General features: G+C 47.4%; 1 protein-coding gene across 1 annotated transcript in view; it reads right to left on the bottom strand.

Annotated features, from left to right (window-relative positions):
* Positions 1–15,454, bottom strand: part of BAIAP2L2 (BAR/IMD domain containing adaptor protein 2 like 2) — a 28,968-nt gene that overhangs the window by 9,252 nt on the left and 4,262 nt on the right. Inside the window, exons 5-7 of the mRNA XM_070370155.1 lie at positions 8,483–8,554; positions 8,142–8,258; positions 7,169–7,315 (exon numbers count right to left, since the gene is read on the bottom strand). Of these exons, the coding sequence (XP_070226256.1) occupies positions 7,169–7,315; positions 8,142–8,258; positions 8,483–8,554 (336 nt within the window). The remainder of the gene's footprint in view (positions 1–7,168; positions 7,316–8,141; positions 8,259–8,482; positions 8,555–15,454) is intronic.

Genomic DNA, 15,454 nt, shown 5'->3' with positions numbered 1-15,454 from the left:
TCATAACAAACTGGAAAGTTCTTCAAGAGATGGGAAAACCAGACCACCTTACCTGCCTCCTGAGAAACCTGTATGCAGGTCAAGAAGCAACAGTTACACATGAAAAGATGCTCAACATCACTCATTATCAGAGAAATGCAAATCAAAACCACTATGAGGTACCATTTCACGCCAGTCAGAATGGCTGCGATCCAAAAGTCTACAAGCAATAAATGCTGGAGAGGATGTGGAGAAAAGGGAACCCTCTTACACTGTTGGTGGGAATGCAAACTAGTACAGCTACTCTGGAGAACAGTGTGGAGATTCCTTAAAAAACTGGAAATAGAACTGCCTTATGATCCAGCAATCCCACTGCTGGGCATACACACTGAGGAAACCAGAATTGAAAGAGACATGTGTACCCCAATGTTCATCGCAGCACTGTTTATAATAGCCAGGTCATGGAGGCAACCTAGATGTCCATCAGCAGATGAATGGATAAGAAAGCTGTGGTACATATACACAATGGAGTATTACTCAGCCATTAAAAAGAATACATTGGAATCAGTTCTAATGAGGTGGATGAAACTGGAGCCTATTATACAGAGTGAAGTAAGCCAGAAAGAAAAACACCAATACAGTATACTAACGCATATATATGGAATTTAGAAAGATGGTAACAATAACCCTGTATATGAGACAGCAAAAGAGACACTGATGTATAGAACAGTCTTTTGGACTCTGTAGGAGAGGGAGAGGGTGGGATGATTTGGGAGAATGGCATTGAAATATGTATAATATCATATATGAAACGAGTTGCCAGTCCAGGTTCGATGCACGATACTGGATGCTTGGGGCTGGTGCACTAGGACGACCCAGAGGGATGGTACGGGGAGGGAGGAGGGAGAAGGGTTCAGGACGGGGAACACATGTATACCTGTGGCAGATTCATTTTGATATATGGCAAAACCAATACAATATTGTAAAGTTAAATAAAATAAAATAAAATAAAAAGAAGCAACAGTTAGAACTGGACGTGGAACAACAGATTGGTTCCAAATTGGGAAAGGAGTATGTCAAAGCTGTATACTGTCACCCTGCTTATTTAACCTATATTCAGAGTACATCACGAGAAATGCGAGGCTGGATGAAGCACAAGCTAGAATCAAGATTGCAGGTAGAGATATCAATAACCTCAGATAAGCAGATGACACCACCCTTATGGCAGAAAGCAGAGAAGAACTAAAGAGCCTCATGATAAAGTGAAAGAGGAGAATAAAAAAGCTGGGTTAAAACTCAACATCCAAAAAAATGAAGATCATGGCATCTGGTCCCATCACTTCATGGCAAATAGATGAGAAAACAATGGAAACAGTGACAGACCTTATTTTGTGTGTGTGGAGGGGGGGGGGGCTCCAAAATCACTTCTGATGGTGACTGCAGCCATGAAATTAAAAGATGTTTGCTCTTTGGAAGAAAAGCTATGACCAACCTAGACAGCATATTAAAAAGCAGACACATTACTTTGCCAACGAAGGTCCATCTAGTCAAACCTATGATTTTTCCAGTAGTCATGTATGGATGTGAGAGTTGGATTATAAAGAAAGCTGAGTGCAGAAGAATTGATGCTTTTGAACTGTGGTGTTGGAGAAGACTCTTGAGAGTCCCTTGGACTGCAAGGAGATCCAACCAGTCCATCCTAAAGGAAATCAGTCCTGAATTTTCATTGGAAGGACTGATGCTGAAGCTGAAGCTCCAATACTTTGGCCACCTGATGTGAAGAGCTGACTCACTGGAATGGACCCTGATGCTGGGAAAGATTGAAGGAGGGAGGAGAAGGGGACGATAGAAGATGAGATGGTTGGATGGCATCACCAGCTTGATAGACATGAGTTTGAGCAAGCTCTGGGAGTTGGTGACGGACAGGGAAACCTGACATGCTGCAGTCCATGGGGTCACAAAGAGTCAGACATGACTGAGCGACTGAACTGAACAAGTACGTGAAAGATACTCTGCATCATCAGCCATCAGAGAAGTGCAAATCAAAACCACAGTGAGACACCACTCCACGCTCACTAGGATGGCTGTAATCAGAAAGCCCAGGAGCTTCCCTGGCGGCCCAGTGGTTAAGAATCTGCCTGCCAATGCAGTAGGACACAGGTTTCCCTGCTCTGGGAAGATCCCACACACCATAGCGTCCATGCTCCACAACAAGATAAACCACCCAAAGAGAAGGCCGTGTGCTGCAGTGAGGAGTAGCCCCCACTCACTGCTACTAGAGAAAGCCAGCCTGCAGCAGCGAAGACCCAGAGCAGTCAAAAATAAATAAATAAATAAATCTTTTTTTTTTTTTTAAGTGCCAACAAGTGTTCACAAGGATGTGGAGAAATTAGAAACCTCATAAACTGCTGGTAGGAATGTAAAATGGTAAAAGAATCTGGAAGTTCCTCAAATTAAACAGAATTCCCATATGACCCAGAAACCCCACTCCTATATACCCATGAGAAATGAAAACACACGTCCACAGAAAAACTTGTACGTGGATACCCATCGCAGCATCCTTCTTAAAACCAAACGGCAGAAACAAGCCAGGTGTCCATCAGCTGTGGAATGGATAAGTAAACGTGGTACATCCAGATGATGGGATCCTATTTGGCAGTAAACTGGAATGGTGTATGGATGCATGCTCCAATACCGATGAACTTGAAAACCATGATGCTTAGTGAAAGAAGCCAGTCACAGGGGGCCAAATATTGTATGATTCCTTTTATATGATCTTCCCAACCCGGGAATCAAACCCAGGTCTCCAGCATTGCAGGCAGATTCTTTACCAACTGACTACCAGGAAAGCATGAAATGGCCAGAAGTGGTAAGTCTGTAGAGACAGAAAGTAGACTGACGGTTGCTTAAGGCAAGAGGAAATGGGAGGACTGGGAAATGACCAGCAAGGGGCACCGGGGTTTTTTTAGGGGTAATTAAATGTTCTGAACTTGAATGTGATGGGACTTCCCTGGTGGTCCAGTGGCTAAGACTGCACTCCCAATGCTTAAAGATACCACATGCCACAACTCTGACCCAATGCAGCCAAATAAATAAACATTAAACAAAAAACCCTTGTGGCATGGATGCACACGTCTGTGAATATACTACACCACTGAACTATGTACTTTAAATGGGTGACGTGCATGGTGTGTGAACTATATCTCAATAAAACTGTTGAAAGGAAGAAGGGACTTCTTGGTGGTTCAGTAGCTAAGACTGTGCACTCCCAGTGTAGGGGGCCCAGGTTCAATCCTTGATCAGTTCAGTTCAGTCGCTCAGTCATGTCTGACTCTTTGCAACCCCATGAACTGCAGCATGCCAGGCCTCCCTGTCCATCACCAACTCCTGGAGTTTACTCAAACTCATGTCCATTGAGTTGGTGATGCCATCTAACCATCTCATCCTCTGTCATCCCCTTCTCCTCCCGCCTTCAATCTTTCTCAGCATCATGGTCTTTTCAAATGAGTCAGCTCTTCACATCAGGTGGCCAAAGTATTGGAGCTTCAGCTTCAGCATCAGTCCTTCCAATGAAAATTCAGGACTGATTTCCTTTAGGATGGACTGGTTGGATCTCCTTGCAGTCCAAGGGACTCTCAAGAGTCTTCTCCAACACCACAGATCAAAAGCATCAATTCTTCTGCGCCCAGCTTTCTTTATAGTCCCACTCTCACATCCATACGTGACTACTGGAAAACCCATAGCCTTGACTAGACAGATCTTTGTTTGGCAAAGTAATGTCTCTTCCTTTTAATATGCTGTCTAGTTGGTCACAGCTTTCCTTCCAAAGAGCAAGTGTCTTTTAATTTCATGGTTGCAGTCACCATCTGCAGTGATTTTGGAGCCCAAAAAACACTATTTCAACTGCTTTCTCTTCTATTTGCCATGAAGTGATGGGACCAGGTGCCATGATCTTAGTTTTCTGAATGTTGAGCTTTAAGCCAACTTTTTCACTCTCCTCTTTCACTTTCATCAAGAGGCTCTTTAGTTCCTCTTCACTTTCTGCCATAAGGGTGGTGTCATCTGCATATCTGAGGTTATTGAGATTTCTCCCGGCAATCTTGATTCCAGCTTGTGCTTCTTCCAGCCCAGCATTTCTCATGATGTACTCTGCATAGAAGTTAAATAAGCAGGGTGACAATATACAGCCTTGATGTACTCCTTTTCCTATTTGGAACCAGTCTGTTGTCCAGTTCTAACTGTTGCTTCCTGACCTGCATACAGGTTTCTCAAGAGACAGGTCAAGTGGTCTGGTATTCCCATCTCTTTCAGAAGTTTCCACAGTTTATTGTGATCCACACAGTCAAAGGATTTGGCATAGTCAATAAAGCAGAAATAGATGTTTTTCTGGAACTTTCTTGCATTTTTGATGATCCAGCAGATGTCGGCAATTTGATCTCTGGTTCCTCTGCCTTTTCTAAATCCAGGTTGAGCATCTGGAAGTTCACAGTTCACGTATTGCTGAAGCCTGGCTTGGAGAATTTTGAGCATTACTTTACTAGCGTGTGAGATGAGTGCAATTGTGCGGTAGTTTGAACATTCTTTGACATTGCCTTTCTTTGGGATTGGAATGAAAACTGACCTTTTCCAGTCCTGTGGCCACTGCTGAGTTTTCCAAATTTGCTGGCATATTGAGTGCAGCACTTTCACAGCATCATCTTTTAGGATTTGAAAGAGCTCGACTGGAATTCCATCACCTCCACTAGCTTTGTTGATAGTGATGCTTTCTAAGGTCCACTTGACTTCACATTCCAGGATGTCTGGCTCTAGGTGAGTGATCACACCATCATGATTATCTAGGTCATGAAGATCTTTTTTGTACAGTTCTTCTGTGTATTCTTGCCACCTCTTCTTAATATCTTCTGCTTCTATTAGGTCCATACCATTTCTGTCCTTTATCGAGCCCATCTTTGCATGAAATGTTCCCTTGGTATCTCTAATTTTCTTTAAGAGATTTCTAATCTTTCCCATTCTGTTGTTTTCCTCTATTTCTTTGCATTGATCGCTGAGGAAGGCTTTCTTATCTCTCCTTGCTATTCTTTGGAACTCTGCATTCAAATGGGTATATCTTTCCTTTTCTCCTTTGCTTTTCGCTTCTCTTTTTTTCACAGCTATTTGTAAGGCCTCCCCAGACGGCTATTTTGGTTTTTTGCATTTCTTTTTCTTGGAGATGATCTTGATCCCTGTCTCCTGTACAGTGTCATGAACCTCCATCCATAGTTTATCAGACACTCTGTCTATCAGATCTAGTCCCTTAAATCTACTTCTCACTTCCACTGTATAATCATAAGGTATTTGATTTAGGTCATACCTGAATGGTCTAGTGGTTTTCCCTACTTTTGTCAATTTAAGTCTGAATTTGGCAATGAGGAATTCATGATCTGAGCCACAGTCAGCTCCCGGTCTTGTTTTTGCTGACTGTATACAGCTTCTCCATCTTTGGCTGCAAAGAATATAATCAATCTAATTTCAGTGTTGACCATCTGGTGATGTCCACGTGTAGAGTTTTCTCTTGTGTTGTTGGAAGAGGGTGTTTGCTATGACCAGTGCGTTCTCTTGGCAAAACACTGTTAGCCTTTGCCCTGCTTCATTCTGTACTCCAAGGTCAAATTTGCCTGTTACTCCAGGTATTTCTTGATTTCCTACATTTGCATTTCAGTTCCCTGTAATGAAAAGGACATCTTTTTTGGTTGTTAGTTCTAGAAGGTCTTATAGGTCTTCATAGAACTGTTCAACTTCAGCTCTTCAGCGTTACTGGTTGGGGCATAGACTTGGATTGCGGTGATATTAAATGGTTTGCCTTGGAAATGAACAGATCAATTTATTGTTTTTGAGACTGCATCCAAGTACTGCATTTTGGACTCTTGTTGACTATGATGACTACTCCATTTCTTCTAAGGGATTCTTGCCCACAGTAATAGATACAATGGTCATCTGAGTTAAATTCACCTATTCCAGTCCATTTCAGTTCGCTGATTCCTAAAATGTCGACATTCACACTTGCCATCTCCTGTTTTGACCACTTCCAATTTGCCTTGATTCATGGACCTAACATTCCAGGTTCCTATGCAATATTGCTCTTTACAGCATCGGATCTTGCTTCCATCGCCAGTCACTGGTGGATGCACTGGTGATGGAAGCAATCCTTGATCAGGGAGCTATTAATAGATCTCACATGCTGCAACTAAGAGTTCACATGCCACAACTAAAGATTCTGCGGGTCCCAACAAAGACCTGGAGCAGCCAGATAAATACATAAGTAAATATTTTTAAGAGAGGAAGAAGCAGCAGCTCGTCCCTGGAGGATCACTCAGTGAGAGGAGGGATACGGGAGAAGGCTCAGCCCTGAGTCGAGGGCTGGGTGTGGTGGTGACAACTGAAGAGTCTTGTCAGTCACAGCGGAAATTAGTCACTGGATCCATTCACGCTCCTACCTCAGCTCAGCGCCAGAGGGCCCCTGGGTCAGAACCAGAGACTCAGAGAGGGCCTGGCAAGGTAGGGACGCTGAGGTGGAGAGGCAGGAGTTGGCTGCTGGCTGCTGGGGGCAGCTGACTGCAAGGAGTCGGGTCTCCTGAATGGTAGCCTTTGTTTTCATCTTTGGAGGGGAGAGAGCAGGGGCAGCAGGCCCTAATCCCACTGGGCTCCTGCCTATGCCAAGCTCCACCCTTGTGCCAACCTTCTGCAGGGGCAATTATTTCCCTTCTTTTCCAGATAAGAAAATAAGACTCAGGTCTGAAATCACTTGCCCGAATTTGCAGCCAGGGTGCAGTATTTGGGAGACTAAAGAAGAATACAGGGAAATGGAAAGAGAAACTAAACAAGACCACAAGAAATCGGGACTTCCCTGATGCCCCAGTGGCTAAGACTCTGAGCTTCCAATGCAGGGGGCACAGGTTCAATCCCTGGTCGGGGAACTAAGATTCTGCATACCATGCAGTGCGGCAAACAAACAAAAAGACAATAAATGAATGACTATCTGATGATACAAATAAAGAAAAAGAGTAAATAAATAAAATAAATATCTAATATCTACATAGTGGAAGGAAAGAAGGGGATGGGGAGGGAGGGAGGGGAATTCCTGTGCACAGCCAGCTCAAGGAGAGCACCGCCCCTAGAAGGTTCCATTAATGGTCCCCCAGCCCCAGCTCACCCGGCCAAAAAACTGCAGGAAGGTGTTGGAAAGCAGCAGGTGCTTCTCGGCCAGGAAGCGGTAGCGCCGCTTCTCCTCCAGTTCAGCGGCCCGCTGACTCTCAGACACGAAGGCCTGCATCTGCGCGTGCAGCCGGTTCACACTCTCCTGCGGGAAAGGGAACTCTGGCTGGAGGCCAGGGATGGGTCCCTCATCCAGCCCCGAGTGCCAGCGGTCTGAGCCTCCCTCTCCTTCGTGAACCAGCCACCTCCTCCTGGAGGCCTCCCCTGGGCACCCAGCCCCCACTCTCACTTCGGAGCCTGCCCTCTCCTGTGAGTCTCAGCTCTGCCTGCCCTCCAGCCCGAGGGCACTTCTCCCAGGTCGGGCTGGTGTCTGAGCCACCACTCTGTCCCCAGAACCGGGCAGAGGGCTAAGCCCAGAAGTGAGGCCTAGGAAAGTTGTTTAATGAAAATGCAAATTAATGGATTAATAACCCCCTGCTTGGGAGGAAAGATTCCAAAGAGGAGAGAGATGAGCTTAGTAAAGGAGCCAGGAGAGGAGGCAGGAGAGGAGATAAGGTCTTGGAGATGGAGGCCAGGTGTGGGGCCCTGACCTAGGGAGGAGGGGCTGGGCTTAGCCAGGGGGCAGGAGGTGTGCGTGCCGGGGAGAGTGACGGGGCTGCTAGTGGGTTACGCCTTTGCACCCTGATTAGGGGTGGCGTGACTGAGGACCTCAGGTTCTCCCAGTGAAATAGGAGAAGGCGGGGAAGCCAAGGGAATGGGAGGAGGGCCACACAGTGACTAGGCAAGGAGCGGTGTTGATGGTGTCCCTGTGACCAGGGGTGCCCGCCAGGGGCCGGCTGACCCCTCCAGCTATGCTCACCACACGGGGTGGGGCAAACGACACTCCTGGAGTAGGGCCGGTGCTAGGTGGGGGAGCTTGGGTGGGTGTCGGGGATCCCTGAGAAGCCCGGGGTCGTCCCTAGCCCCTGCACCTTCATCTCCCGTGCGTTCTTGTCCCTCTTGCGCTCCATCCGCCATAGCTGGGACATGCTCTTCTCCAGGTTGGCGGCTCGGTGGCGGTACTCCATCTCGTAGTGCTGGCGGCTGTCCTTGGATGGGGTAGAGAGAGGAGGGAGACCCCCATGTTAAAGGGCTCAAGGCACCTGGCCTATGGGCCAGAGCACTGGACAGGGGCAGGGGGCTCAGCCGGGAACGTGTACAACCTGGGGCCAGTCAGTGCCCAGCACTGGCCTCAGTGTGCTCATCTGTCAAATGGGGAAAGGCAGGCCTGCTGGAGATGGGCTGGAGGGCCAGGATGGGTGGCCAGACTCACTTTGATGAACTGCATGTCCAGCTTGGTGTTCTTCTCCATGTGCTGCAGGAGGTCTCCATGGAATGTCTGCACCTGTGTGGAGTGCAGGGTGGGGTTGATCAGGGCTACCCAATCATCCCCCAGCCCTGGTGTTCCATTGCCCACCCTGCTCCTGACATACCAGGCTCCTGACCAACCATCAGAGAAATGGATATAACAAGAGACCTGGCTGGATGCAGGATTAAACAATTAGACATACAAAATATTTAGTGCAGTACCTGGCTTGAAACACACCCTCCATAAATGTGTGATACTTTCCATTTCTCTGTGCCTTGATTATGCTTACCAATCTTCAAATACCAACTTCCCTACCCCCTCTGCTGGGCGGCCCTCCTGACTCCTTAGGCAGAATCCATTACTCTTGCATTTTGTTTCTAGAACGTGTACAACTTCTTTGGTAATGACCAAATTTCATTCCTCCAGCAGTAGGATGGAATTTGTTGCTGGGCCCCTGGTCATAGCCCCATTTGTGGGAGCAGCAGGAACCAGGTATGTGCCATCTCTGTATTCCTGGCACCGTGGGCTGGGCATGGCCCAGCAAAAGTGGTCACAACTGTTCACAGGAGTGGCAGCTTCCCACGGCAGGTGGGAATGAGGTGGCCGACCACCCGGGTAACCAGGAGGACCAGGAGGGCTAGTGGGCTCAGGCTCAGAAGAGCTTCACTCTAGAAGTTTTAGTTCTTCCTTCAATTTGCTCTGTAACTTTGGATGAGTTGCTGTCCCTCTCTGGGCCTCTGTTTCCCCATCTGTAATGGGAAACTTTTGGCCAGATGCTTGCTAGGGTCCAGCTCTAGAACCCAATGAACGTTAATTCTGTGAGCCTTGGTGATCAGCTGGCATGTTCCCCTTTGTCCCCTATCAGCACTCCCTGGGTCACTCGGTGTTGTTGGGACGTTGCACCTAAATCTTCTCAGCTGCCCCCTTTGCTCTCAGGTTCAGACTGACCACTGCCACCTCGGGGGACCCTTCCACCTCTGCTCAGCCTTCTCTGTCTTCCCAGCCTTTCCTTGAGGAAGCCCTGCTCAGGAACCCTCGGTGGGTCCTGCCTGCTGCCCCAGGGGCCCCAGGCTATGCTGTAGGAGCTCTGTCCCTCAGGAAAAGGAATGCTGGTAATCAGAAAGGCCAGCAAATTATAAAATTCTCAGTGTTTCTTCCACAATTGTTTCTGAAACCTCGTTAACCGGTCTTTAAGGGAGCTTGGGTGTGACCTCCTTGGGGCTGGCCAGGCCTTACAGGCTGTCAGTGTGTGTGCTGGGGGTGGGAGTGTTTCAAGCTGCTCTGAGTCCCTGTTTCTGCCCCAGAGGGGCCCTTTTTTGCTGGATCCAGGCAATAAGAAAGGGAGACTTTCAATCTGTACCTGCAGGACATCCCAGGTCAAGGTTTCTGCTCAACTACAAGATGTATGTTCCTGAAAATTCCCACATCTGGCAAAATCACCCAATATATAAACAGGGCTTATGGAAGATGCAGGGTTGGGGCCGACCCTCGAAACCCTGGCAACCAGAGCACTAATGGAGACAGTGAATGGTACTGGAGGGATGAACTTGAACCACACCAAAGGCCATGGGAAAGATTAAAAATGCACGAGACCAACAGAAAGGACACACCGGCAACACCTTAGTTCCTGCAGAGCTGGCATGCTGAGGCAATACAGGAGGCGGTGGGGCTGCCACCACGGTGAATGTGGGAGGTGGCGACACCTGCTCCCAGCTTAGAGTCTGGGAGGCTCAGAGCCCTGCTCTCCCCAGGGAGGCCTGGGGGCACGAGCTCTCTTTAAAATGTTCTTAAAGTACAGCTTAAAGGGCTCTTGCTGTCAGTGCAGTGACAAGTTGGGGGCTTTCCCCTTATTCTTATTTCTGTTTGCCCTGTTCCCCTGCTCAATACTTAGGAGGCATCACTTCTGAATAAGCCATTCCCATGTCATAGGATACGGCTCCTTCTGCTTCCAGTCACGTAGGAACTGAGTCACACCACAGAAATGAGTGTTAGGGCAGGACAGGTGGATTGCAATTCTTCCCATTACCAGGGCTTGGCTGTGATCACCGAGAGTGTAGAGGACACAGACCCAGGATGCCTCAGTCAGACAGGGCACCGGCACCACTGGGTTAATGGAAAGTCATCATCAAGCTCTTAAAGAAATGGATCTAATAAGAAGTGTGATACTTGAAGAGACCTTTGAGCTCTTGCTCTTGGGGAACCAGAGAGATGCCTATAATTAAGCAGGTGCTTCTGAAACAAGGAAGTCGCCTACTCCAGCACAGGCTGAGAATTCCCAGCAAATCATTACAGAGACTGCGGTCCCCTGCTCCCCTCCCCATGCGACACGCTCCATTAGCAGGTCCCGTGAGCTCCTCCGTACAGAAGACGAGAGCAGACCCGCTGTCACGAACACGCACTGAGTTCCATGTGTCGAGGCCGCCCAGTAACTGAATCCGTCGATACAGGCAAAACCCCTTTCAAAGAACTGTCTCTGTGGGCTGACCACAACTTTACTCCTTCCATTTGCTCTTGAACACCCTCCTTCAGGCCATGGCCCCACCAACTACACCAACAAGAGTGTTGTCAAAATCACCAAGATTCCATCCACATCACTAAGTCCCACGATCGATTTTCAGGACCCACCCAACTTCTCCTGTCGTCATCATCAGACACGGCTGACCACTCCCTCTTCCTGAGACACCTTCCTCCCTCAGCTTGCAGCCCACCCCACTCCCCCATCCTTGTTTCCCTTGCATCGCCCCCTAACTGTTCTTCTCCATCTTTTTCTGATTCCCCCTCATCTCTCTGGTCCCCGAAGGTTGAGTTGCCCTGGGGCTCAGGCTGTGGGCCTTTTCCCTTCCCTGTCTACATGGTGAGCTCATGCGGTCCACAGGCTGCCGACTCCCAGATATATATATCCCTGCCCAGACCTTCCCCAAAATTCCAGTCTTATCCATATGTTATTTGGGCTCCATTCAGACAAGAGGAAGAGACCAATACTGAAGATAGGCTACAAAGGTATTATCATAACATACAGATAATAAGAGTCCCTGAGAAAGAAATGCAAAGAAAGAACAAAAAATTTTCTAAAAAACTGTAATTAAAGAAAAAAGATATCAAACTATATATTGAAAGAGAACACATAACAAAGAATATTGTCCCAGACTGACCAATATCAAGATATATTCTGGAAAAATAACTAGGCTTGAAGAAAAAGAAAAAAGTTGGGGTCATCTAAGGCAAAAAAGATGGTTGGATGGCATCACTCATGACTCATGACTCAATGGACGTGAGTTTGAGCAAACTACGGGAGATAGTAGAAGACAGGGATGCCTGGTGGGCCGCAGGTCATGGGTTTGCAAAGAGTCAGACACGACTTAGTGACTGAACAAGAACAACAAAGGCAAAAAGAGCAGATGATTTACAATGGAGAATATAGATTATTAGACTCTTCAATGGGAACATTCAAGATGAAAGAGAAAAAAAGGAGGAGAAAGAAAGAAAGGGGAGGAGGAAGAGAGTGAGTGAAAGAGGAAAGAAGGAAGGAACGTGAGGCAAGGATTTTATATCCAGCAAAACTGACTTCCCCCAGTACAAGGAGAACAAGCTGTTATCTTGGTGTCACAGCTCAGAACATTGTTCACATGAGCCCTTCCCATGCGGACAATCAGAGAACAAGACCAAAACAACAATCAAAACATGGACATGGGGTTGGAGGTGAATATTAAAAGTATAGCTACTTGCAAACAAAGATCAATGAGGTGAAAGGGGAGCAGGCGTGGTGCAGTGGCTCTGGGTTCTGACGGTGTAGATGGAACACGGCTGCAGATACTCCGCTTTTCACATGTTGAAGATTTATGGCAACTTTATGTCAAGCAAGTCTACTGGCACCATATTTCCAATAGCATCTACTCACTGCATGTCTCTGTGTCACATGTTAGCAATTCCCTCAATAGTTCAAACTATTTTTATTATTGTCATAATCTGTTAAGGTGATCTATGATCAGTGATCTTTGATGTTACTCTCACAAAAAATTGTGACTTGCTGAAGGCTCAGATGACAGCTAACATTTTTAGCAACAAAGTACTTTTAAATTAAGGTATGTACATTGGTTTTTTTTTTTTTTTTTACATAATACTATTGCACACTTAATAGACTACAGTGTTGTATAAACATAACTTTTATATGCACTGGGAAACCAAAAAATGTGACTCACTTTATTGTGGCATTTGCTTTTTTGCAGTGGTCTGGAACAGAACCCACAATGTCTCCAGAGCATGCCTTTGAAAGTGGTGGCGGGGGGAGGCTGCAGAGAGCAAATGTAAAACCGACTTTAACTGTTTTCAGCATCATATTGGTGGTGGTAGAACTAGTTTCATCATTCAGCGACTGTTCTGTCTATGTAGCATGTGGTATAGCAAACGGTAACTGTGGGATGTTCTTCTTTCTTTTTCTGTGTGCTTGGGAATCAGGACTTTTGGAGGGAGGGCACACTGTCAGCTTGCAGGATGTTTGTTCTCTGACCAGGGATTGAATCTACACCCTCAGCAATGAAAGCATGGAGTCCTAACCAATGGATTGCCAGGGAATTCCTGAGTATCAGGACTCTTGATGTGGAACAAAAGAGATACCGGTGGAATAGAGAAGAGGTGAACTAAAAACCCGGTGGTAAATCTGCATTGGAAGTAACAGTATTAATTATGAAGAATTCTATCTTTATATATATGTGTGTGTGTGTGTGTGTGTATATATGCGGTTTGTACAAATGTATATATGTATCTATGCACGCATGCATCTGTGTATGTATCTAGGCATATGTATCCTATCTACTATATACACATATGTTTTATATATAGCATTGGCCACTGAAAAAGTCTAGGAACAGTGATGAACCCAGTAGCAACGGACACCCCTAGTAAGCAGATAATGGTCTTCAATATCACTTTGCACTAAAAGCAGAAACATTTTTAAAGGGGCTTCATGGAGAGATGACTGATTCCATTTGTAGAGCAGAAGAAGTACCAGATGAGAACAATCATGTCTGGCTAGATAGCGAGGAAACTGTCAGAACCATGAGGGTTATGCCAAAGAATGCACGTGCCAGACTGAAGAGGCTTCTGCTGGTCAAAGAGGGGACACTGTCAACGTCAATGAAATAATGATTGCAAAGGAGTAAAACTCATCCCCTCCAGGCATGCCAAACGGATGGAACCCGAGTCTGAGCCATCCTCTGGATCCAGAGGACAAAGGAACAGCTGAGCTGCACCAGGAATGCTCAGAAAACCAAGTCAAAAGGCCCCAAGTCCTTCGATGGATAAATTGTAAGGAAAAGAAAGGAATGGCGGAGGAATCACTAGATTAAAAGAGACTCAAGAACATATTTTAAAAGAGAGAGAGAGCAAGACAAGTTCTAGTCTGGGGACATCGGACTGGGTGGTCAGTTATGGAGAAGCACGAGGCAGTGTCAGACCAGTGGTCACTTTTGGAGGAAGAGAGGGTCTGTGGTTTGATGGGGGCCCGTGGAGGGGCTTTAGGGAGGCTGACAAAGTTCCTGACCAGGATGGGAGTTTCAAAGGCGGTCTGCTTGATAATGATTCACTGAGCTTGAATTTGTTCCGTGATATTTTCTGTGCCGGTATGTTATTTTTTGGCCACAAGCCATGTGGGATCTTAGTTCCCTGATCAGGAATCAAGCCTGTGCCCCCAGCATTGGAAGCAAAGAGTCTTAACCACTGGACTGCCAGGGAAGTCCTGTGCCTGTATTTTAGTTTATAATAAAAAATAAAGGTTTGGTTTAAAAAAAAAAGCCCAGATCCTGTTATTCCTTTGCTCAACACACTCAGAGGCATAGCCAGAGTCCCGACAAGGTCTACAGGGCCTGGCCCCTGTTAGCCAGGGGTCATCTCTGCACTGGCCCTCGATGCCTCCACTCCAGTCAAGCCTTCCTGTGTGCTGACCCCTTTGCGAGAACACTTCCCGCAGTTGTCTCCCTGCTTACTCCCCACCTCCTTCAGGTCTCTTCACAATGTCACCTCTCTAGTGCTGTTGTCTTGAATATCTGTTAAAAATCACATCCCTCCAACACTTTCTACTCCCTTCCCTGTTCTCTTGTCCTCCATAGCGCATTTTGCATCTAACCCATCACACATATGCTCACTTATTTGTCCTGGGTTTTGTCTGGCTCCCCCTTGGGGAGAGCAGGGGGTTTTATCTGCTGTTCCCCACCCCTACCCCGCAGTGCCCATTGCAGTGCCTGGCATAGGGCGGTGAATTGCTGTCAAATGAATGAGCCCAAGGGGGAGATGGCCTCTGGTGTGTTGGGCCCAGTGTGGCTCTGGCCAAGGGCCCTGCCCTGTTGTCACAGCCAAGACACCGGTACCCAAAGAGGGCAGCTCTCTTTACAGAGCAGGCCTGGGTGACACTCGTCTCTATCCAGCCCAGGTGCGCCACGAGTGACATGACAAGTCATCAGACACAAGGAGAGGAAGTCACAGGCTGCCAGGGTGGCCTGTGCCCTGTAGCTCCCCACCCAAGCCCCGGGAGATGACACAGGCTTAGCACTAAGCCTCAAGGTGTCTGGGGAAATGGGCCAGGGATATGGTTTTATCGAGTGGAGGTGGATGCTTGTTTTCCACTGGGGAAACTCTTCCCCATTTCACCATGGCTACCAAACTGGTGAGTATTTTATGGTGTCCCCAACTTGCACCCGGACGTCCAGTGCTTTCCCACGCACACGTTTGGGAGCCATGCGGTCACGGTTAGTTGAAATTTCCTTCTGAGCTTCCCAAGGCCCTTCACACCCAGCCCCGCCCACCCCTCCTCTCCACCAGCTCCGTCCCCAGCTCTCTTCTGCTGATGCCATGCTCTGCCATGCTCTGCACATGCTCAGCCCAGAGCGCCCCCGGAAGGCCCTCTCTTCTCCTCTCCCTCTGGCCCACCTCTGCTCCCTTTTC

The sequence above is a fragment of the Bos mutus genome, chromosome 5 (assembly GCF_027580195.1).
Source record: "Bos mutus isolate GX-2022 chromosome 5, NWIPB_WYAK_1.1, whole genome shotgun sequence".
Lineage (NCBI taxonomy): Eukaryota > Metazoa > Chordata > Mammalia > Artiodactyla > Bovidae > Bos > Bos mutus.
The sequence above is the reverse complement of the archived record's forward strand: the minus strand, read 5'-3'. Positions and strand labels throughout refer to the sequence as shown.